Source organism: Lolium rigidum, chromosome 1, assembly GCF_022539505.1.
Source record: "Lolium rigidum isolate FL_2022 chromosome 1, APGP_CSIRO_Lrig_0.1, whole genome shotgun sequence".
In the NCBI taxonomy this organism is placed as follows: Eukaryota; Viridiplantae; Streptophyta; class Magnoliopsida; order Poales; family Poaceae; genus Lolium; species Lolium rigidum.
In genome coordinates, this window is record NC_061508.1 from 204,592,010 (window position 1) to 204,616,343 (window position 24,334).

General features: G+C 42.7%; 1 protein-coding gene across 2 annotated transcripts; it reads left to right on the forward strand.

The window, feature by feature from the left end:
• The first annotated feature begins 11,020 nt into the window (after nucleotides 1-11,020).
• On the forward strand, nucleotides 11,021-23,580 carry LOC124688381 (histone-lysine N-methyltransferase ATXR3-like). 2 transcript variants are annotated; one of them, XM_047222070.1, is made up of 21 exons: nucleotides 11,021-11,235; nucleotides 11,347-13,315; nucleotides 14,067-14,123; nucleotides 14,368-15,546; nucleotides 15,680-16,050; nucleotides 16,147-16,692; nucleotides 18,011-18,111; nucleotides 18,201-19,023; nucleotides 19,107-19,310; nucleotides 19,436-19,507; nucleotides 19,593-19,703; nucleotides 19,813-19,913; nucleotides 20,642-20,741; nucleotides 20,819-20,914; nucleotides 21,044-21,211; nucleotides 21,301-21,426; nucleotides 21,507-21,560; nucleotides 21,674-21,921; nucleotides 21,989-22,097; nucleotides 22,191-22,490; nucleotides 23,067-23,580. In XM_047222070.1, the coding sequence occupies exons 2-21, from the start codon at nucleotides 11,464-11,466 to the stop codon at nucleotides 23,229-23,231; spliced, it is 6,783 nt and encodes a 2,260-aa protein (XP_047078026.1). In that variant the 5' UTR covers nucleotides 11,021-11,235; nucleotides 11,347-11,463; the 3' UTR covers nucleotides 23,232-23,580. The 2 variants fall into 2 exon arrangements, with proteins under 2 accessions (XP_047078026.1, XP_047078033.1); XM_047222077.1 differs by lacking the exon at nucleotides 11,021-11,235 and having other exon boundaries at nucleotides 11,352-13,315; nucleotides 18,204-19,023.
• Nucleotides 23,581-24,334: the final 754 nt, after the last annotated feature.

Below are 24,334 nucleotides of genomic sequence, written 5' to 3' on the forward strand. Positions count from 1 at the left end.
ATTAAGAACAAAGACCAAAAGCGTTGAGCTCCCCGGCAACGGCGCCAGAAAATAGTCTGATAAGTGCAAGAGCACATGCATATCAGTTGTAGCTAGTTTTAAAATAAGAGTATCGAACCAGGAGGAGCTAGTGGTTAGGATCTTAATGCCCCTTGCTACTTTCTACTAAAGATTACTTAATAATTGTTTTCTAATATCAAAATATTTAAAGGGGAGTGTTGTAAATGGTTGCAAATAAAGTAAATAAAGTAGTAAAAATGTTATAAGAAATGGGTTGAAACTTAATGAGACAAAGTATCCTCAGGGATTATTGGATCCACCTCTAGCACTAGGATTCATGTTAATTAAGATAAAATATGCTTTTAAGCATGTTGTGTGTGGAAGAGCTCCGTAATAAGAGGCGCCCAGAAAGCCATCGGTCATCGCATCTCTAAATAACCACAACAGCTAGTCTTCTGCAAGCCACATATTGACTATTGCTATTAACGGGTTTACCCTGTGATTATCGATATGAGCTTTGTGAATCCCTCTTAACCCCTTATTCATGTGTCAAAGCGCCGATACGGTAATGTCACTTCTCGCCGTTCACTTTACCACACTTCAAAGAGTAGTTCCCTCTCAAGACCATAAGGCATATATTACATGGTGCACAACACATAATATCAAGAGAGAGAACTAACACACATTAATACTTAAAACCATAGAACATCTTAGATTCATCTCATATTCATGCCAGGGTTTCTCCATCTTTTCAAGAACTAAAAAAACTACTCAATCACAGAGACAATCAAGAACATCATCATAATCTTATGGAACATATTAAAGGAATGGAATGAATTCAAATAAAAATCCACAATAGCAATTAAGATTACAGCTATGGTTGGAGGATGATGATGGTGATGGTGCATCGGTTAATGATGATGAAGGGAATGATGCCTTGTCCTCCGAGAATCAACGTAGCAGCCCGGATCTTGTCTTCTCCAAAGTTCCTTCTTGAGATCTGATCTGAGACGGTGTTTTTCTGTTCCGCGAAGCTGTGGGTGTCTGATCTCTGATCCGTTTGCGGGAGGTGAAAGTATTTGACGAGGCGGTGCTTATGGAGGGTGGTACGTGCGGATGGTACGGGCGGGCCTTGCCCGTACCGATGCCCGTTAAAGCTACTGAAATTTTTCCTCGCATTGTCCTTTCGCCCAGGTGCATAATTAAGTGCAAAAAATGATTTCTATCACGTCAAAATGCCAGAAAAAGACAATTTTCGTTGATATTTCATCATTGACTTATTATTTTGAGATCCCGTGTAGACAAGCATAAAGGGCGTGATAGCATGGTGAAATACAAAGATCATACCACTACTCAATGATATCTTGATAAAATAACAATGCAAAAACATGCTAACTCATCATGACTGAAAATAAACGATTATATGATATTGTTCGATAGCAGGTTAAGCTAGGAATAATGGAACAATATAATGCCTTGCTCCAGGCTAGTGGTCCATACTGATTACACACTATTATTTAAACTATCGTAGTGCAATGCGTCCTGAGATACCATCGTCGATGGCATCTTGCAGCGTCCTGTTCCAATGCATGGATAGTGGAGATTGGGAGGTAGGGTGGTGGGGCCTCCTTATCATTGATGAGTTCAGCTTCAACATGAGGAGCAAAGTTGACCACGGTCTCTCCACTGACCTCGGTAACAACAACAGATGGAGAGGTGCCAGCTTCAGTAATAGTCACACTATGTACATCCTTGTATCCAACAACAAGTCCAGCCAACCTTTTGATGCATTTGACCTTGGAAATACATGTAGGAGCTTTATATTTACCATTCCTCTGATGCTTGGTACTTAACTTTTGTATCCCATTCCCAAATGTTCCGAGGTGTACGTCAGATGTTCCATACCTCAGCTATTCTAGCGTGGAGATTTAGGGTGCACAAGCAGCCCATTTTACTCGTGTCCGAGAACCTTTTGCTCGAAACTTGGCCCATATGCTTCAGACCTCGATAGCAAATGTTTCAGACTTGCACGCTTTGGTATGCTCGGATCTTAGTACGGAAATTGGCCTAGATATACCGCCCCCTGGAAGATCGGGCCTTCGGGATGCCTACATATAACAAATAGAAGGAAAAAGATCCGATGTTCAAGGGGTGGCTACACACACATTCATTATACATCGATTCAATCTGTTTTTGCTTGATTTGTAGTAGTACACAAATTTTTGGTGTACAAAAGTGATTTCAGTTGTTTTATCAAAGTCAACAAAAACAAAAAGTCAACACAAAATGCATTTACGAGTTGACTTTGAAAAAAAGAAACCAAGATTGAGCTGACGGTGGCATAAAAACTACGATGGTACATGCCAAATTGAGCAGACCAGACAGATGGAAAAGCTGAATGACGTCGAAATGAAACCAGCCTAGTATACAAGCTACTAACAAAAGGAGATCCTTTACTTAACAAGAATGAGATAGCATCGTGCATGAAGACAACTCACTAGTTTAGATATGTTGTGTGTAATAGCATATGCACACACCATATTTAAGGAACGATCATCTAGCCAACATTGTCTTGTACTGGATCACTGATACGTCTCCGACGTATCGATAATTTCTTATGTTCCATGCCATATTATTGATGATTCCTACATGTTTTATGCACACTTTATGTCATATTCGTGCATTTTCTGGAACTAACCTATTAACAAGATGCCGAAGTGCCGATTCTTTGTTCTGCTCGTTTTTGGTTTCGAAATCCTAGTAACGAAATATTCTCGGAATTGGACGAAATCAAGTCCCGGGTTCCTATTTTCACCGGAAGCATCCGGAACACACGAGAAGGACCGGAGGGGGGCATCGGGCCCCCAGACCATAGGCCGGCGCGGCCCAGGCCCTGGCCGCGCCGCCCTATAGTGTCGTCGCCCCTTCAGCCCTCCTGCGCCGCCTCTTCGCCTATTTAAAGCCTCCGTGGCGAAAACCCTGATGCGAAGAACCACGATACGGAAAACCTTCCAGAGCCGTCGCCATCGCGAAGCCACGATCTGGGGGACAGGAGTCTCTGTTCCGGCACCCTGCCGGAGCGGGGAAGTGCCCCCGGAAGGCTTCTCCATCGACACCGCTGCCATCTCCACCGCCATCTTCATCACCGCCGCTGCTCCCATGAGGAGGGAGTAGTTCTCCATCAAGGCTCGGGGCTGTACCGGTAGCTATGTGGTTCATCTCTCTCCTATGTACTTCAATACAATAATCTCATGAGCTGCCTTACATGATTGAGATTCATATGATGTCGCTTGTAATCTAGATGTCATTGTGCTAGTCAAGTGAGTTTTACTTATGTGATCTCCAGGAGACTCCTTGTCCCACGTGTGTAAAGGTGACAGTGTGTGCACCGTGTGGGTCTCTTAGGCTATATTTCATAGAATACTTACTCACTGTTATGAATGGCGTAGTGAAGTGCTTATTTATATCTCTTTATGATTGCAATGTGTTTTGTATCACAATTTATCTATGTGCTACTCTAGCAATGTTATTAAAGTAGTTTTATTCCTCCCGCACGGTGTAATGGTGACGGTGTGTGCATCCGTGTTAGTACTTGGCGTATGCTATGATCATGATCTCTTGTAGATTGTGAAGTTAACTATTGCTATGATAGTATTGATGTGATCTATTCCTCCTACATAGTGTGAAGGTGACAGTGTGCATGATGTGTTAGTACTTGGTTTAGTCGTGTTGATCTTTCTTGCACTCTAAGGTTATTTAAATATGAACATTGAATTGTGGAGCTTGTTAACTCCAGCATTAAGGGTTCGTGTAATCCTACGCAATGTGTTCATCATCCAACAAAAGAGTGTAGAGTATGCATTTATCTATTCTGTTATGTGATCAATGTTGAGAGTGTCCACTAGTGAAAGTCTAATCCCTAGGCCTTGTTCCTAAATATCGCTATCGCTCGCTTGTTTCATCGTTTTATCTGCGTTACTATTCGCTGCGTTACTACTGCTACCATATTACCACCATCAACTACACGCCGTTACTACTCGCTCATATTCATTCATACCACCTGTATTTCACTATCTCTTCGCCGAACTAGTGCACCTATTAGGTGTGTTGGGGACACAAGAGACTTCTTGCTTTGTGGTTGCAGGGTTTCTTGAGAGGGATATCTTTGACCTCTTCCTCCCTGAGATCGATAAACCTTGGGTGATCCACTTAAGGGAAACTTGCTGCTGTTGTACAAACCTCTGCTCTTGGAGGCCCAACACTGTCTACATGAATAGAAGCTCCCGTAGACATCAAGCACTTTTCTGGCGCCGTTGCTTGGGAGGAAAGGTAAAAGGCTCTCATACTCCGGTCTCAGGTAAAGTACTTTTCTGTTACCGTTGTGTGTGTGCTCGAAGCTATTTCCTTTAGATCCTGCAATTGCATCTTTTTGTTTCTTGTTTACACTAGTTTGGCATAATGGACAACAATGAGCTTCTTATTCTGTTTCCCGATTTAAAACATGGATTGTTTGATGCGAAAATTAAAAAACCTATGGAATCTTATTTGCATGCTTGGTAGTAATATTAGTATGAACGCTTTGAACACCATTGTTGATAATAATGTAGAAAGTTCTAAGCTTGGGGAAGCTGGTTTTCATGATATTTTTAGTCCCCCAAGCATTGAGGAGAAAATTTTCTTTGATGATACTTTGCCTCCTATTTATGATGATTATTATAATAGTGGTCTTTTGGTACAACCTACTATGGAGAGTAAATTTTGTTGTGATTATACTATGTCTCCTACACTTGATGAGAATAATAATGATAGCTACTTTGTTGAATTTGCTCCCACTACAACTAATAAAATTGATTATGCCTATGTGGAGAGTAATAGTTTTATGCATGAGACTCATGATAAGAATGCTTTATGTGATAGTTATATTGTTGAGTTTGCTCATGATGCTACTGAAAGTTATTATGAGAGAGGAAAATATGGTTGTAGAAATTTTCATGTTACTAAAATGCCTCTCTATGTGCTGAAATTTTTGAAGCTACACTTGTTTTATCTTCCTATGCTTGTTACTTTGCTCTTCATGAACTTGTTTATTTACAAGATTCCTATGCATAGGAAGCATGTTAGGCTTAAATGTGTTTTGAATTTGCCTCTTGATGCTCTCTTTTGCTTCACATCATTGTCTCTTGCGAGTGCATCATTAAAACTGCTTGAGCCCATCTTAATGGCTATAAAGAAAGAACTTCTTGGGAGATAACCCATGTGTTATTTTGCTACAGTACTTTGATTTATATTTGAGTCTTGGAAGTTGTTTACTACTGTAGCAACCTCTCCTTATCTTAGTTTTATGTTTTGTTGTGCCAAGTAAAGTCTTTGATAGTAAAGTGAATACTAGATTTGGATTACCACGAGAAACAGATTTCTTTGCTTGTCACGAATCTGGGTCTAATTCTCTGTAGGTAACTCAGAAAATTATGCCAATTTACGTGAGTGATCCTCGGATATGTACGCAACTTTCATTCAATTTGGGTATTTTCATTTGAGCAAGTCTGGTGGCCTAATAAAATCCATCTTTACGGATCGTTCTGTTTTGACAGATTCTGCCTTTTGTTTCGCATTGCCTCTTTTGCTATGTTGGATGAATTTCTTTGATCCATTAATGTCCAAGTAGCTTTATGCAATGTCCGGAAGTGTTAAGAATGATTGTGTCACCTCTGAACATGTTAATTTTTATTATGCACTAACCCTCTAATGAGTTGTTTCGAGTTTGGTGTGGAGGAAGTTTTCAAGGGTCAAGAGAGGAGGATGATACACTATGATCAAGAAGAGTGAAGAGTCTAAGCTTGGGGATTCCCCCGTGGTTCATCCCTGCATATTTCAAGAAGACTCAAGCATCTAAGCTTGGGGATGCCCAAGGCATCCCCTTCTTCATCGACAACATTATCAGGTTCCTTCTCTTGAAACTATATTTTTATTCGGTCACATCTTATGTACTTTACTTGGAGCGTCTGTATGTTTCTTGTTTTTGTTTTTGTTTGAATAAATGCTTGTGTGGGAGAGAGACACGCTCCGCTGGTTCATATGAACACATGTGTTCTTAGCTTTTAATTTTCATGGCGAAGTTTCTTCTTCGTTAATTTGTTATATGGTTGGAATTGGAAAATACTACATGTAGTAACTCTAAAATGTCTTGGGTAATGTGATACTTGGCAATTGTTGTGCTCATGTTTAAGCTCTTGCATCATATACTTTGCACCTATTAGTGAAGAAATACATAGAGCATGCTAAAATTTGGTTTGCATAATTGGTCTCTCTAAAGGTCTAGATAATTTCTAGTATTGATTTTGAACAACAAGGAAGACGGTGTAGAGTCTTATAATGTTTACAATATGTCTTTTATGTGAGTTTTGCTGTACCGTTCATCCTTGTGTTTGTTTCAAATAACCTTGCTAGCCTAAAACCTTGTATCGAGAGGGAATACTTCTCATGCATCGAAAATCCTTGAGCCAACCACTATGCCATTTGTGTCCACCATACCTACCTACTACATGGTATTTATCCGCCATTCCAAAGTAAATTGCTTGAGTGCTATCTTTAAAATTCCATCATTCACCTTTGCAATATATAGCTCATGGGACAAATAGCTTAAAAACTATTGTGGTATTGAATATGTACTTATGCACTTTATCTCTTATTAAGTTGCTTGTTGTGCGATAACCATGTTTCTGGGACGCCATCAACTATTCCTTGTTGAATATCATGTGAGTTGCTATGCATGTCCGTCTTGTCTGAAGTAAGAGAGATCTACCACCTTAATGGTTGGAGCATGCATATTGTTAGAGAAGAGCATTGGGCCGCTAACTAAAGCCATGAATCATGGTGGAAGTTTCAGTTTTGGACATATATCCTCAATCTCATATGAGAATAATAATTGTTGCCACATGCTTATGCATTAAAGAGGAGTCCATTATCCGTTATCCATGTTGTCCCGGTATGGATGTCTAAGTTGAGAATAATCAAAAGCGAGAAATCCAAAATGCGAGCTTTCTCCTTAGACCTTTGTACGGGCGGCATGGAGGTACCCCATTGTGACACTTGGTTAAAACATGTGCATTGCAAAGATCCGGTAGTCCAAGCTAATTAGGACAAGGTGCGGGCACTATTAGTATACTATGCATGAGACTTGCAACTTGTAAGATATAATTTTCATAACTCATATGCTTTATTACTACCGTTGACAAAATTGTTTCATATTTTCAAAATAAAAGCTCTAGCACAAATATAGCAATCGATGCTTTTCCTCTTTGAAGGACCTTTCTTCTACTTTTATTGTTGAGTCAGTTCACCTATTTCTCTCCACCTCAAGAAGCAAACACTTGTGTGAACTGTGCATTGATTCCTACATACTTGCATATTGTACTTGTTATATTACTCTATGCTGACAATTATCCATGAGATATACATGTTACAAGTTGAAAGCAACCGCTGAAACTTAATCTTCCTTTGTGTTGCTTCAATGCCTTTACTTTGATTTATTGCTTTATGAGTTAACTCTTATGCAAGACTTATTAATGCTTGTCTTGAAGTACTATTCATGAAAAGTCTTTGCTTTATGATTCACTTGTTTACTCATGTCATTATCATTGTTTTGATCGCTGCATTCATTACATATGTTTACAAATAGTATGATCAAGGTTATGATGGCATGTCACTTCAGAAATTATCTTTGTTATCGTTTTACCTGCTCGGGACGAGCAGAACTAAGCTTGGGGATGCTGATACGTCTCCGACGTATCGATAATTTCTTATGTTCCATGCCATATTTTTGATGATTCCTACATGTTTTATGCATACTTTATGTCATATTCGTGCATTTTCTGGAACTAACCTATTAACAAGATGCCGAAGTGCCGGTTGTTGTTTTCTCGCTGTTTTTGGTTTCGAAATCCTAGTAACGAAATATTCTCGGAATTGGACGAAATCAAGTCCCGGGTTCCTATTTTCACCGGAAGCATCCGGAACACACAAGAAGGACCGGAGGGGGGATCGGGCCCCCGGACCATAGGCCGGCGCGGCCCGGGCCCCGGCCGCGCCGCCCTATAGTGTCGTCGCCCCTTCAGCCCTCCTGCGCCGCCTCTTCGCCTATTTAAAGCCTCCGTCGCGAAAAACCTGATGCGAAGAACCACGATACGGAAAACCTTCCAGAGCCGCCGCCATCGCGAAACCAAGATCTGGGGGACAGGAGTCTCTGTTCCGGCACCCTGCCGGAGCGGGGAAGTGCCCCCGGAAGGCTTCTCCATCGACACCGCTGCCATCTCCACCGCCATCTTCATCACCGCTGCTTGCTCCCATGAGGTGGGAGTAGTTCTCCATCGAGGCTCGGGGCTGTACTCGGTAGCTATGTGGTTCATCTCTCTCCTATGTACTTCAATACAATAATCTCATGAGCTGCCTTACATGATTGAGATTCATATGATGATGCTTGTAATCTAGATGTCATTGTGCTAGTCAAGTGAGTTTTACTTATGTGATCTCCGGAGACTCCTTGTCCCACGTGTGTAAAGGTGACGAGTGTGTGCACCGTGTGGGTCTCTTAGGCTATATTTCACGGAATACTTACTCACTTGTTATGAATGGCGTAGTGAAGTGCTTATTTATATCTCTTTATGATTGCAATGTGTTTTGTATCACAATTTATCTATGTGCTACTCTAGCAATGTTATTAAAGTAGTTTTATTCCCCTGCACGGTGTAATGGTGACGAGTGTGTGCATCCGTGTTAGTACTTGGCGTATGCTATGATCATGATCTCTTGTAGATTGTGAAGTTAACTATTGCTATGATAGTATTGATGTGATCTATTCCTCCTACATAGTGTGAAGGTGATAGTGTGCATGCTTGTGTTAGTACTTGGTTTAGTCGTGTTGATCTTTCTTGCACTCTAAGGTTATTTAAATATGAACATTGAATTGTGGAGCTTGTTAACTCCGGCATTGAGGGTTCGTGTAATCCTACACAATGTGTTCATCATCCAACAAAAGAGTGTAGAGTATGCATTTATCTATTCTGTTATGTGATCAATGTTGAGAGTGTCCACTAGTGAAAGTCTAATCCCTAGGCCTTGTTCCTAAATATCGCTATCGTCTGCTTGTTTCTTGTTTCTTTGCGTTACTCACTCGCTGCGTTACTACTGCTACCATATTACCACCATCAACTACACGCCGTTACTACTTGCTCATATTCATTCATACCACCTGTATTTCACTATCTCTTCGCCGAACTAGTGCACCTATTAGGTGTGTTGGGGACACAAGAGACTTCTTGCTTTGTGGTTGCGGGGTTGCTTGAGAGGGATATCTTTGACCTCTTCCTCCCTGAGATCGATAAACCTTGGGTGATCCACTTAAGGGAAACTTGCTGCTGTTCTACAAACCTCTGCTCTTGGAGGCCCAACACTGTCTACAAGAATAGAAGCTCCCGTAGACATCAATCACCACTAACCAATGTCACACTCCTTTCCTTTTCCCTCTCTCATCTCCTTGCAGCCACCATCCTTTCCCTCTCTCATATCCTTTCCCACTCCATCTCTTTGCTTTTTCTCTCACGAGGCAACCTTCTCTGCAAGCATCACATGGCACATGCACACTATCACCGTACCTCCACCGTGGCATCCGAACCTAGCGGTCCGTACGGGGAAGTAGGTTAAGGCGACCCATTGGCCACACCCTGAGCAGATCAGACAAATTGAAAAGTTGAATGACGTCAAAATGAAACTAGCTCGATATACAAGCTAGCAAAAGGAGAAATTTTACTTAACGAGGACGAGATAGCATTGTGCATGGTGATAATTGACTCGTGTCCGAGAACCTTTTTCCCAAACTTGGCCCAGATGCTTCAGACCTCGATAGCAAATGTTTTAGACTTGCACGCTTTGGTATGCTCGGACCTTAGTACGGAAGTTGGTCCAGATATACCGCCCCCTGAAAGATCGGGTCTTCGGGATGCCTACATATAACAAATAGAAGGAAAAAGATCCGATGTTCAAGGGGTAGCTACACACACATTCATTATACATCGATTCAATTCGTTTTTGCTTGATTTGTAGTAGTACACAAATTTCTGGTGTGCAGAAGTGATTTCAGTTATTTTATCAAAGTCAACAAAAACAACAAGTCAACACAAAATGCATTTATGAGTTGACTTTGAAAAAAATCAAACCAAGATTGAGCCGACATTCGCATAAAAACTACGACGGTACATGCCAAATTGAGCAGACCAGACAGATGAAAAAGCTGAATGACGTCGGAATGAAACTAGCCTGGTATACAAGCTACTAGCAAAAGAAGATCTTTACTTAACGAGAATGAGATAGCATCGTGCATGGCGACAAACGAATAGTTTAGATATGTTGCGTGTAATGGCATATGCACACAACATATTTAAGGAACCCGCATCTAGCCAATTGTCTCGTACCGGATCACCGCGAACCAATGTCACACTCCTTTCCTTTTCCATCTATCCTCTTCTTGCGGCCACCATCCTTTCCCTCTCTCCTATCCTTTCCCACTCCATCTCTTTCCTTTTTCGCTCACGAGGCAGCCTTCTCCGCAAGCATCACCTGTCACATGCACGCTATCACCGTACCTCCACAGTGGCATCCGAACCCAGGTGTCCGTACGGGGAAGTAGGACGAGGCGACCCATTGGCCACGCCGTGAGCAGATCAGACAAATGAAAAAGCTGAATGCCATCGAACTAAACCCTAAAGCCCGGTGTACGCTCTAGCAAAAGGAGAAATTTTAGTTGAGGAGGATGAGATAGCACTAGCAGTGTGCATGGAGAGAAAGGACTAATTTGGAAATACGGCAGCAAGCCGGGGGCAGATACGGAAAAGAACACGTCAGCCGCGGGTAAAATAGCCCAATAAAAACGAGGCTTTCCAAGTAAGATAACAACCCCGTTCCCCGTCTTCTCCCATAAGACCGAAGGCAAGGCAGAGGCTTTACGAACAAACAGGCCATTAGCCCCAACCCAAAGCCAAACACACACAGGAACAGCCCCAGGCGATAGCGAGCGGGAGAGGGCGCGCCCCCGCCGCGCGCGCGAGACGGACGGGAGCCGACGCGGCCAGGGACCCGCCGGGACAGCTCGCGCCGATAGGAGCTCGCGGCGCCACCGCCGGCCCCCCAGCGTCGCCGCCGCGGATCTCCCGATCTGAGGAGCGGCGCGCCGATTCCTCGCAAGTACGTGGTCGCCCCGATCCGCCCGATTGGGCTCAATTCGAATCCCTTCCCATTGCCCCTTGATTTCCGCCCTCAAAGCCTTGCGCTCTTTTGCTTGTGCCTGCAAATTAGGGTTTTGCGCGCGGCGGCGCCGGATATGAGCGTGGAGAGCCCCGGAGGAGCCACGGGGAGCTAGGGTTTTCTCGACACCCCGCGCCGGGGCGCCCCCGCCACCCTCCCAGCTTTTCCATGGGAGATGGAGGAGTCGCGTGCGCCGTCCGTGCAGTGGAGGGCTTCCGTGCCAACGCCCTCGTGAGGAGAGCAGGGGGAGAAGCCATGCCAGACAAGGAGGACAAGACGCACCAGCACCAGCACCAACAACACCACCGCCACCACAACAAGCAGCAGCCTGCTTCAGCCGCCGACCTGGAGGAAGGGGAGCTGCAGCTCAATGGAGACACAAGGGACATGGAGAGGACCATGCCTCCCAAGAAGTGGCGCAAGCTGCTGCCCGCCTCCTCGCCAGCTCCAGAGCTGGAGCCAGGGGAGATTGTCGCGCCGCCGCCGCCTTCATCCAGGAAGGCAAGGAGGAACGGGGACCTCGACAAGCCGGAGGCCCCGCCCGCGAGGCACAGGAAAGATACACCCGACAAGGTTACTCCGCTGGAAAAGAAACGGGACCGGGACCATAGCAGGAGCTCGTCGGCGAAGAAAGGCTCTTCACGGGACTCGGATGAGGAGCCAGGTGAGATCAAGCCAGAGGCCAGCTGCAGTGGCAGTGCCAGGAAGAGCCATGCTCAAGAGCCTGCGAGTAACCACCGCAAGCACCAACCCGAGACATGCAATCAATCCGGGTCTAAAAGTCGCAGGAAGGGAGAACCAAAGACTTCTTCTTCTTCTGCCGGTAAGCATTACTCTGCAAGAAATCATGACATCTCGCCGCCAATACGAGATCGCCATGATAGGTTCGAGAGGAGCCCAGGCATCTTGGGGCGCTTTCCTCATGACCGCGCTCGCCACGACAGGAGCCCAGGCCGCTCGGAGCGCTCCCCGCGAGACCGTGGCCGCCACTATGATAACAGAGACCGCAGCCCATACATTTCACCACAACATAGAGCACGCCAGCCCCATCGCAGGGATAGCACGCCAATCCGCATGGATAATTCACCTCGTGGGAGGACTCAGCATGAGGACACCAGAGACCGAACACCGCTCCGCCGTGATAGATCACCATCTGAACGTGCTCGGACAACTGACAGCCATGAAACGAGCAAGAAGACCACTGACAGCAATGAATCGAGCAAGAAGAGCAGGCCCGCTAAGCTTGACAGCAACAACAACCTAGAAGATGTTCAGCACAGAAATAAATCAACCAAGCAATCAACTAAGAGTAAGGGTGGTAGCAACGGAAAGAGCGAGGAGAGGATCTCCAAGGAAAAGGTAACCGAGAGCATTCAACCCGCTGAGCTGCCGCCACCGCCTCCATTGCCGCCACCACTACCGCCTCCTCCGCCTCCACCCCCACCTTTACCACCTACTATGCCTCCTCCCTCACCCCCACCACCAGTACCCGAGCAGCTCAATGTTGTTGTTGCTGAAGATGTCTCAATGGAAGAAGACATGGATATCTGCGACACCCCACCTCACACCAGCCAAGCACCTCAACTCAGTACTGAACCCACCACTACTATCATGGGGAAGTGGTTTTACCTTGACCAGCTTGGTGTTGAGCAAGGACCTTCCAAGCTTTCTGACTTGAAGAAACTGGTGGAAGACGGATATCTTCTTTCCGATCATCTAATAAAGCACGCCGACAGCAATAGGTGGGTGACTGTTGAGAATGCCGCTTCACCACTGGTTTCATCAGATTTCCCTTCAGTGTATTTCGATGTTTCAACCCAAAAGGTTAGCCCGCCAGGAGGTCGAGGAAATCTGCTTGGCCAAGTTCGAGAAGAGGCAACTCTGTTGGCATCAGGTGCTGAGGATGAACAGGAGGAAGCTTCTGAAGAACACATGGAAGATCTCTACATCGAGAATAGGGTTGAGGCACTGATGTGTGGATCTGTTCTGGTCGATGGACGTGAACTTGAGATTCTTGGAGGTAAAAACACTTTCTTTTCCTTCTGAGCGGAAGATTTGATTTCTTTGAAGATAGTGGGCTGGGCTGAGTTTTTTTGGGGGGTGGGGTCGGGAGTTATTTATATCCTTTTTGGGTTACAAATTTCAGGCCCCTCGACTTTAGTACTTTGGTTGTGTTCTTGTAGTTTGCACGAATCTTGGAACGTTTATGGAGTCCACCTGGCTGGGTCTGGGCTTGGGCTTGGGCCTCATAAGATTGTATTCTTGATCCTCTTTTGGATGCTGTTTTTTTTTTCTGTTGCACAATCTTAACCTTGACCTTAGTTTTTTGGATTTTTTGTTGGGTTTTTTTTTGTTTTACATTTGTATCCCCACGATTTTTGTTTTCTGCCATAATAAAGTGTCAATTTCCACAATTACCCTTGGGAAGTTCTTTATTTTAAAACTATTTATTATGTGCATGTGCTGCATACTTTTCGAAAATAACTATCCTTCGGATCAGGTGGCTTTACACCCTTTTCTGAAAGCAGATTAAAAAAGATAGTTGGTGTGGATATTAATTTTAAAATTTAGACTTGCATTACGTGGTTCTGTAAATATAATCTTTGGATGGGTGTAAATACAAATGCAGAGCTTCCACACACCTTCAAGCAGAATCTATGGCTCTTCTTTTATTGTTTGGTTTTGGTTGTCAGAGCTGGAATTCACGTGTTCCAGCAGTTACACCTCATGGTTATACTTATCTGCTTTCTTTCCTCATTTGGAAACTGCAGAGGCTTTGGATGCACGTTTTGAGCCTGTTGACTGGGAAAGGAGTAGTCACCGTGAAGGTATTGGATCTCGTTTATCTTTAGAATTTTTACTCTTGCACATGTAATTTCTGAAACCTACTTTATGTTGCTTCAGTCTTCAGATGTTACGCACCCTCTAGATGGGAACACTCCATTTATGTGTTCCTTACTCCGAAGCTTAAATCATTTGCAGCACCTACATGGTGGATTGTACAACTATTTAGTTCTTTGACCGCCCTTTTTTTGTTGGTAACTTATTGGGGTTTCTATATTCTTATGCCAGATTTTCCGAGGTTCCAAGTGCAACCTGCAGGAGATGATGGAATCAACAGAGGCATTGGCTTCACTGACAACTGTGTCACAGACATTTACGGTGTTGGTCCTGTTGAGAGGGAAAAGCTTTACCATGATGTTGAATCTAGCGAGTGGTTTTCTGGTGGATGGTCTTGCAAAGGTGGTGACTGGAAGAGGAATGATGAATTCAGTCAAGACAAGCCTTATAGGAAGAAGCTTGTCCTGAATGAAGGATATTCTCTTTGTCAGATGCCAAAAGGCAACCATGAGGATCCTCGCTGGCACTGCAAGGATGACCTCTACTACCCTGTACCTGCTAAAAAGCTTGATCTGCCATTGTGGGCATTCTCATCAACAGAAGAGAATACTGATACTATTGATGACGCCAGTAAAAGTGCTGTTATACCAGGAAGATCAAGTCAGAGACAACCTCCTAAGGGAGTGAAAGGGATGATGCTTCCAGTTGTTAAGATTAATGCTCGTGTTGTTAAGGACCAATCCTCTGTTGAACCATGCATAAAGTCTAGAGGAGCTGACCGGTCACTTTCAAGATCTTCACGCTCTCACTCAATTGGAACTGATAGGAGTTCTGTCCATGAAGGTTTGTCTCATTCCAAGAGACACAATGACTATGATTCACATAGTCTGCACAAGTCCAAGTCTGTTCCAAACATTCCAGAGGACCATGTTTGCACTCTTGAAGAATTGTCAGTCAAACTGGGTGATTGGTACTACCTCGATGGAACTGGACATGAGCATGGCCCATTTTCTTACTCTGAGTTGCAAAAGTTAGTTAAAAAGGGCACTATTCTGGAACGGAGCAGCGTGTTCCGAAAGATTGATAACACATGGCTTCCAGTTGTCAAGGATATAAAATTTGACTCTGCTGTTCGCAATGGAGGGCCAGGAAGTGTTTCTACTTCTTCTCTTGTCGACCAGTCCAATGTTGTTGTGAACCATGGAGCTGGTAACTTCCATGAGTTGCACCCCCAGTTTGTGGGTTATACACGTGGTAAGCTGCATGAATTAGTCATGAAATATTTCAAGAGCAGGGAGCTTACTTTAGCCATAAACGAAGTCTTGGATCCATGGATCGCAGCAAAGCAGCCCAAAAAGGAAATAGAAACATTCTTTTCTAACAATTCAGCTTCAAGGAAATTCTTTCCAGGTGCTGTCACGTCTTGTCCAACATACATGATATTTCTACTTTCCTGCTATTAATTTTGCTTCTCAGCTTAGTTATGTTCATGCTATTGTTATGTGGATCTTTGCAACAATTTCTTTTGTTGGCATTTCTGCAGAAGATGCTGGGTCCGCAAAAAGGGCAAGGCTGCTACCTAATCAAAGTGATGAAGATATTGATATATATGAGGACATCCTTGCCAGTAAGAAGGATGATTGGTGTTTTGAAGACTTATGTCCTGAGGGTGCTCTTGTTGAAGAGAACTCTGCTAATTCTATAGCAGAAACTGAAAGCTGGGGTTTACTGGATGGTCATGTGTTAGCAAGAATCTTCCATTTTCTTAGGGCGGACGTGAAATCACTGATTTCTTCTGCAGCTACCTGTAGGTTGTGGAACACTACTGCTAAGTATTACAGGAACACATGTAGATTCGTCGATTTGTCTTCTCTTGGCCTGCAGTGCACTGATTCTGTGTTCCGTGATATTATGGTATGACTCATTTATCTGTTTATTAAGCTCTTAGATGTTACTTTTGTCATCTTCTGAGTTCTGACTTCTGGCTCAAATCATTTATTTCCCTTTCAGGCTGGTTATGAGAAGCAAAATATAAAAACACTTATTTTAGTTGGGTGTTCAAATCTGAGCCCCCTTGCCCTTGGCGAATTGCTTGTGCAGCTTCCACACATATCTTATGTGCACATTCAAGGTTGCAGTCAGCTAGGGGATATGAAAAGCAGATTTCAGCATATAAAATGGATTAGGAGCTCTTTGGATCCTGAGGAGCCAGCCCAGAAAATTAAAAGCCTGAAGCAAATAGATGATGGAAACAATTACCCAGCCGAAGTTGCGAGGAACTTGACCAGCCAGCTGGGTGGTTCTGATGAGCTTGACGGCTATTTTGCTGATATCTCAAATAGAGAGAATGCCAACCTTTCTTTTGGGCAAGGGTTTTATAAACGATCAAAATGGCTTGATGCTAGAAAGTCATCTGCTGTTATGTCAAAGGATGCTCAACTAAGGCGTTTGATGCAGAGGAAGGCAGAGAATAGCTACCGGAAGATGGAAGAGTTTGTCATGAACAGATTAAGGGAAATAATGAAGAGCAGCAGATTTGATTTCTTCATTCCAAAGGTACATGGCTTGCTCATTTTATAAGTCATAACTATATGTGTAATTATAAAATTTGAGCCTACTAGAACTTGCAGAAGTTGTAGCTAACAGAGAGAGCATGGGCGGACCTAGCGGCCCTCCAGCCCGGGGCCCAGGCTTGCCAACGGCGCAACCGTTGTATTTTATCATTCTCTATACTGATTTTGTTCGAAAGACGCCCAATCTTATAGAAGTTTCTGGGTCCGCCACTAAGAGAGAGTGTAAGGAAAAGAACTCATGTACTTCATTAAACCTAACCATATCATGTTTAAAGGATTTAAATGATCACTGAGGATACAGAAAGAGGGAGGCTAATGGAAAAATGAGCATTCTTAAAACTGGAGAGAAAGAAGCATTGTAGGCAGCATGGTTTTGAAGGCGTCGCTTAGGCGTCCAAGCGCTCCCCCTCCGCCTTGGAAAAACGGCCGCTTTAGGCGCCTAGGCGTCCAAAGCGTCCGCCTAGGCGTCGCCTAAGCGTCAGAGCGCCCCTCCTCCGCCTTGAGACGCCTTAACGCCTTTAAAACCATGGTAGGCAGGGAGAGCTTACATTTAAATTACATGGTAGAAATGGTATCTGCCCTGCAGACTTTTTGTATATGTCCCCAGCACGTCAACAAACTCTTACAGATTCCTGCTCCAAATCTATGATCTGCTTCTGTGTCACGCAAATTGTCCTTGGCCTGCCTCCTCTCCTCCACTTTCGCCAGCCCTCTCTGTTTCCATCTTCTTGAACATGGTTGTTCCATCCAGCAAACTTCTCTGCATCATCCTCTTCATGGTTTAATCAAACTTGGCTATCAATTCCTCATGTGACTCCATTATCTCCCTGCTCATCTTGTCCACCGACCACCATATTGATTGTGCTTCCATCCAATACTTCAATTGCACCGTAACCTTGGCATCGATAGTTCGATACCATCCAGCCTGCTGCACGCCACATCCTCCTCCTTCCTTTAAACGAACCTGACCTCAGTTTCTACCTGTCGCCAGGAGAGCTCTCATTGACCAGTGTACGATGTAGTAGGCATGCTGGGAACACGCTGTATCACATGCATCAAGTAAACACTAACTAATAAGGGCGTGTGATAAAATTCTATCTTACAGGAGACATGTTGAGCAACTTGCAGCACCAACATGAATCTTATCTTCACTATCCTTTCCACCATGCACATGAATTGAGTATTCAACATAGTACCCATTCTTCCAGGATATCCATGACAACCCTTTAGTTAAATGCACTGGGTGATATAACCGGTTGAATCCTCTTGACATCTTTACAAGCCATATCTTCACTTTACAGGTTGCGAAAATTGAAGGTAGATTGAAAAGTGGATATTATGCTCGTCATGGCTTTAGTTCTCTCAAGAATGACATCCGATCTATGTGTCGAGATGCACTGAGGTAAAGTTGCTCAGTCTATAACTGAGTCGAAGGTTTGCAGAGCAGCGAAGTTTATGATATTGCATTTTCTCACATTTGATTTGCTACAGCAGATTTAAAGGCCGAAGTGATTTGGGAGATATGAAGCAAATTGTTCTGTCCTTCATCAAGTTAGCAAATAGACTGGGTAACCCACGGTTGATTTCTGAGGGAGATGGAGCAGCCGCCCAGAAGGAGATTTCTGACACGAGCCAGTATTCTTCAGACAAAAAACTAAAAAAGAAACAAAGTAAAACTACAGGGGAAAGAAGGGGAACAAATTGGACTACTGCATCTGCTGGTGCAGATGCTTCATCCCGTGCATTTGACCGCGAAATCAAAAGAAACCTCTCTAAATTAAAGAAAAGAGATGTTGATTCTGGGAGTGAGACATCTGATGATGATGATGGGTACTCTGAAGGTGATGAAACTGAGAGTGAAACTACTGTTTCTGATACAGAGAGTGACCTCGACTTAAATTCTGCAGCATGGGATTTGAAGGTAAATGGCATGAAGTTGTTTGAATCTGGTGACTCTGTCACGGATGATCGTGGATGGGGTGCTCGCATGACAAAAGCAAGCCTTGTCCCTCCTGTTACTAGGAAGTACGAAGTTATTGAGAAGTACCTTATTGTAGCAGACGAGGAGGAAGTACAACGGAAAATGCGGGTTGCTTTGCCTGATGACTACTCTGAGAAGCTGCTCTCACAGAAGAACGGTACTGAAAATTTGGAGATTCCAGAGGTTAAGGATTATCAACGTAGAAAAGCACCAGATGATGAAGTTCTTGAGCAAGAGGTATATGGCATAGATCCATACACACATAATCTCCTGCATGACATTATGCCTGCTGACGGCTGGTCTTCTGCTGACAAGAACACCTTTATTGAGGAGGTATATTAGCTGACATTAAACTTTTTTCCATTTTAGTTCACATGCTGTGATGCTTTGGATTTACTCAAATATTATCATTGCAGCTTCTTCTGAATACCTTGAATAAGCAAGTTAGGGATTTCACTGGTTCTCGAAATACTCCTATGGTTTACCCCCTTAAACCTGTCATCGAAGAAATCCAGAAGTCTGCAGACGAGAGTGGTGACAGACGAAATGCAAAGATGTGCTATGGGATGCTAAAGGCCATGCGGAGCCGCCCTGAACATAACTATGTTGCTTATAGAAAGGCATGTATTCAGCAACACCGAATTCATAAATGTAGTCTTTTCTTTGAGGAATTATAGTAGTCTTTTTTTCTTGTCTACATCATAACGAAAACGGTATAACCTTAACTATCTGTATGCTCTTTCAGGGTCTTGGAGTTGTCTGCAACAAAAAGGGCGGATTTGGTGTTGATGACTTTGTTATTGAGTTCTTTGGGGAGGTGTGTTCTCTGTTAAATCACACATTTGTGGAATTAATCCATAATATAAAATTATAATGAATTTATTGTTTTGCAACCTTTGCAGGTTTACCCTTCTTGGAGATGGTATGAGAAGCAAGATGGTATTAAGCATATACAAAACAACAGCGAAGATCAAGCTCCTGAGTTTTACAACATTATGCTAGAAAGGCCAAAGGTATTGTTCATTCTTAAAATTTGGATACCATCTAAGTACTAGTCTGCATGATGACATCCCAAGTCAGGTCGTTGCAGATTACTGATCTCTTCATCTTTTTGTATGAAAGGGGGACCGTGATGGATATGACCTTGTTTTTGTTGATGCTATGCACAAGGCTAACTACGCGAGCAGAATCTGTCATTCATGTAACCCCAACTGTGAAGCAAAGTAAGCGCCTTTAATATTCAGTTTTTGCACTGCAATGATTTAGTGCCTTTAATATTCAGTTTTTACGCTCCAATGATTTCCTGTTTCACTACTTATATCTATTCTATTCGTTTTCAGTGTTGACATGAATTTCTTTTTCATTCGTTTGTTAATTTAAGTCAATAGTCCCTCCGTCCCAAAATGTAAGGCGTCTAAGGATTAGTCAAAAGTCAACGTTTTTAAAGTTTGACCAAGTTTATACACAAAAATATAAACATTTACAATACTGAACCAACATGAATAGATTCACCATAAAATATATTTTCTTAATATGTCCATTCGATATTGTAGATGTAAATATATTTTTTCTAAATATTTAGTCAAAGTTAGTAAAGTTTGACTTTTGACCAGTCCTTAGACGCCTTACATTTTGGGACGGAGGGAGTAACATTTATAGGAGTTTGACTTGCTGTTGTGCAAAATCTGCACATCAGAGATTCTTGTCCTATCCTTGTAAGCCGCTGCTTTGAGCGAACACGACTTTCCTGCATATCAACTTCATTTTTGATTTTCCGCGGTGCTGTTACGAATTTATCCTGATAAGTAAAGATTATTTTGGCATGCTTATGTTCTCCAGTCTAATCAAATCATAATTAAAGCACAAACATGTGTGGTCTGATGTAATGCCTAAAGCATTTGCAGCTATTTTTCCTCAGACTTACTAATTACTGCTCCTTGATTTTTTCCAGAGTGACAGCTGTAGATGGTCAATACCAGATTGGAGTCTACACTGTTCGGCCGATTGCAGAAGGCGAGGAAATCACTTTTGATTACAACTCTGTAACTGAGGTGAGCACCACATCATGTTCTTGCATAAGTTATGTTTTAAATTACACTATCTTATGTATACATTCTTGTTCTGCTAGAGTAAGGAAGAGCATGAGGCATCGGTTTGCCTCTGTGGGAGTCAAGTATGTCGGGGCAGCTATTTAAATTTTTCAGGGGAAGGAGCTTTTGAAAAGGTAACATTTTAGAAATACTCTGGTCAATGATTCAAGGATTAGTGTGGTTTATCTAATTCTCAAGTGCTCATTTGCTTTCTTTTGCATCATTGTGACATAATCTCATCCACTAACTTCATCATCAATCAGGTGTTAATGGAATTCCATGGTGTGCTTGACCGACACAGTTTGCTACTACAGGCTTGCGAAGCAAACACTGTCTCCCAACAAGACTTAATTGACTTGGGTAGAGCTGGTCTTGGTACATGTTTGCTTGCTGGTTTGCCTGGATGGCTTGTTGCCTACACGGCCCACCTGGTAGTTTTTAGTTTCCCTTTTGTTCAATTTCTCTTCTGATGCCGTGACTAGTTTCGTGAGTGCTCATGACAATTTTCATGTAATATAAGGTGCGGTTTATATTCTCCGAGAGGCAGAAACTTCCTAATGAGATCTTTAAGCACAACGTGGAAGAGAAGCGCCAGTTTTTTACAGATATAAACATGGATTCCGAGAGGAATGATGCCGAGGTTCAGGTATATGCTGATGGCTTGGTTTCACCTCCTGTTTCCCTTTTGACTTGTATGGTTTGATCTCATTCTGTCTCTACACGTAGGCTGAGGGTGTGTTAAATTCAAGATTGCAGAATTTAACTCATACACTTGACAAGGTGAGTAATTATTTTCCATGACTTGAACTTTTTCAGCAATAGCCATTGGTAAACTTAAAGACAATCAGTTTGCTTGGTCTTTCTATTGACGTTTGGACGAAATGTATGTTTAGGTAAGATATGTTATGAGATGTATATTCGGGGACGCCAAGAATGCCCCTCCTCCTCTGGTGAGGCTTACTGGGAGAAGCCTAGTGTCAGCCATTTGGAAAGGGGAAGGCTCATTAGTTGATGAGCTCCTTCAGTCAATTGAACCTCATGTCGAGGAAGATGTACTCGCTGACCTCAAGGAGAAGATTCGTGTTCATGATCCATCTGATTCTGAAGACATCGAGGGAGACATCCGAAATTCTCTGTTATGGTATGTCTGGAATCTGAGTCCCCTCACCTACAATTACCTGAATTTGGATTCTGACTCCCTTCTACAGGTTGCGTGATGAGTTGCGGTCTCTTTCATGTACATACAAGTGCCGTCATGATGCCGCCGCTGATCTGATTCACATGTATGCTTACACAAAGTGTTTTTTCAGAGTCCGAGTAAGTGAAAGCTTTCTCTTTATTGTGAAACGAATGGTTGTGATTTTTTTTTTTATCTGTAGTTCAAGCTGACTCAAGTAACACCACATGCAGGACTACAAGACAGTAAAATCTCCACCAGTTCATATTAGCCCCCTTGATTTAGGTCCCAAATATGCTGATAAACTGGGACCAGGCTTCCAGGAGTACAGCAAGACGTACCCGGAAAACTATTGCTTAGCCCAGCTTATCTATTGGTATAGCCAGAATGCAGAGCCCGAATCTAGACTGACTAGAGCTAGAAAGGGTTGCATGTCATTACCAGATGTCTCCTCCTTCTATGTAAAATCTGTAAAGCCAACACAGGAGCGAGTCTATGGCACCAGGACTGTGAGATTCATGCTATCACGCATGGTAAGTGCTACTTCAGAAGCTGAGATTGACAGATTGTTTTGCTTAACTAAATCTAGTCTTGGATACAAGAAAGATAAATTTACAATAAAATTTAATAGTACTCCCTCTGATACATATTAGTTGACAACTTTATCTAAATGCAAATGTATCTAGTCAACAAATGTGTCTAGATACATCCATATTTAGACAAAGTTGAGTCAATAAATTTGGATCGGAGGAAGTAGTAAAATTCTACAGATATAATATATTTAAATCATTCTAGCAAATGTTAGATCACAAAAGTTGCTAAAGTTGTAGACCCTGTACATAAGACACAGTATTATTATTATTTTGTGGTACATTGCACTATGTGGGTGCTATAAATTGGACAACCTTCCCTTGGATGAAGTCAAATGGATACATTACACGAGCAGGAATATGTTTTTACTGCAATGATTAGGAATATCGTCATTTTTATTGCTATTCGTCATCTTGACGTGGTTTAATTTATTTGTTTGATGCTATGTTTTCTGTTGACTGTCTTTGGTCTGACTTGTTTAATGTCACAAATCTAAGATCATCTTTGGTTGATCGCAGGAGAAACAGGCCCAACGTCCATGGCCGAAGGATCGGATATGGGTGTTCAAGAACGACCCGAAATTCTTTGGCACTCCAATGATGGATGGTGTGCTGAATAATAGTTCTCTTGATAAGGAGATGGTGCATTGGCTCAAGACAAGATCAAACGTTTTCCTAGGGTAGTCAAAAGGATTGTAGGCAGAGGACACAGTTTTCCTCTTCGGAGATTTTAGTCAACAACATTCTTTTTTCTACTCACCTTACCTACCTGATCATGGGAGATAGCTTTTAGATGGCAGGGTAACAGTCTCATCTTCATCAACATTTGTACAGTCACCTCTCCCTCCCTCCCTAGCTTGTAGAGATGTATTCCATTAATAACTGATAGATCATAGTCATCATTGATTTGATGTAGCGCCTTTTCCCGTCGCGTAGAATTGCTTTGCCTCTATGGAATGTACTTATGTGTAAATGCAGAACAGTTGCAATCTTAAATTCCGTAATGTGTTACAGCCAGGCCGTGTTGTACTTCTGTCTCAGCTGTGCTGTTTACTAATAATTGTGCTAACATGAAACTGACCTGTGCACAAAGTTTGCTGGATGAACCTGACATTTTTCTCTTGAGCTAGTGCTAAAAAAGCACATATATTATTGCGTCAGAATATGCAATTTATTGGTAAATTAACTGAGTTTTTTTTTCCAGGATGTACTTGTGTATTTTAATAAAAGTATGTTTTTTTAGCAGTCCACAAATAAAGATGTATATTAATGCAAATTTACATGTATATGGATTGTACTTATATGGACATGCCTGCTTTTTTTTCCAAATTTTCTCTGACTTTGAAATATGTTCTGTTTTTTTTTAAATGATAGCAAGGACAATAGGGGCCAAAACGTCTCCCCAGAATATGGGTGTACTGTAATGGCCTGACTCTTCGGTAATAATATTACTCCTGAAGTGTGATTCCAGAGTTCGTATGTGGTAGAATTTTGGATGCGAATTTCTTGAGATTCGTTCAAATCTGAAATCAAACATCTTCTGGGAGTATTTTCCGGTTTGGCTGGACAGGATATTTTCCGGACAGAGTATTTAATTATCGTGCAAGCGCATAATATTTGATTATTTTCCGGTTTTGCAGCAAACACCCATTGCGGGGTTGCGAGAAGATGCATATACGCGAATTTTGGGCCAAGCGATTTAGTCTGCTGCATCGCGTTGGTAGGGTTGGCGTACATACGTTTCACCTTCCTCCTCTTTGCCGCCCATGCATTGCTGCCGCCGCCCC

What these genes read in the sequence shown, in the direction of transcription:
- LOC124688381 (XM_047222070.1), top strand. Translation starts at nt 11,464, where the DNA reads ATGGGAGATGGAGGAGTCGCGTGCGCCGTCCGTGCAGTGGAGGGCTTC. An exon ending in ATGTGTCGAGATGCACTGAG is followed by an intron (nt 18,112 to 18,200) that starts GTAAAGTTGCTC and finishes GATTTGCTACAG; the next exon opens with CAGATTTAAAGGCCGAAGTG. An exon ending in AGTGTTTTTTCAGAGTCCGA is followed by an intron (nt 22,098 to 22,190) that starts GTAAGTGAAAGC and finishes CACCACATGCAG; the next exon opens with GACTACAAGACAGTAAAATC.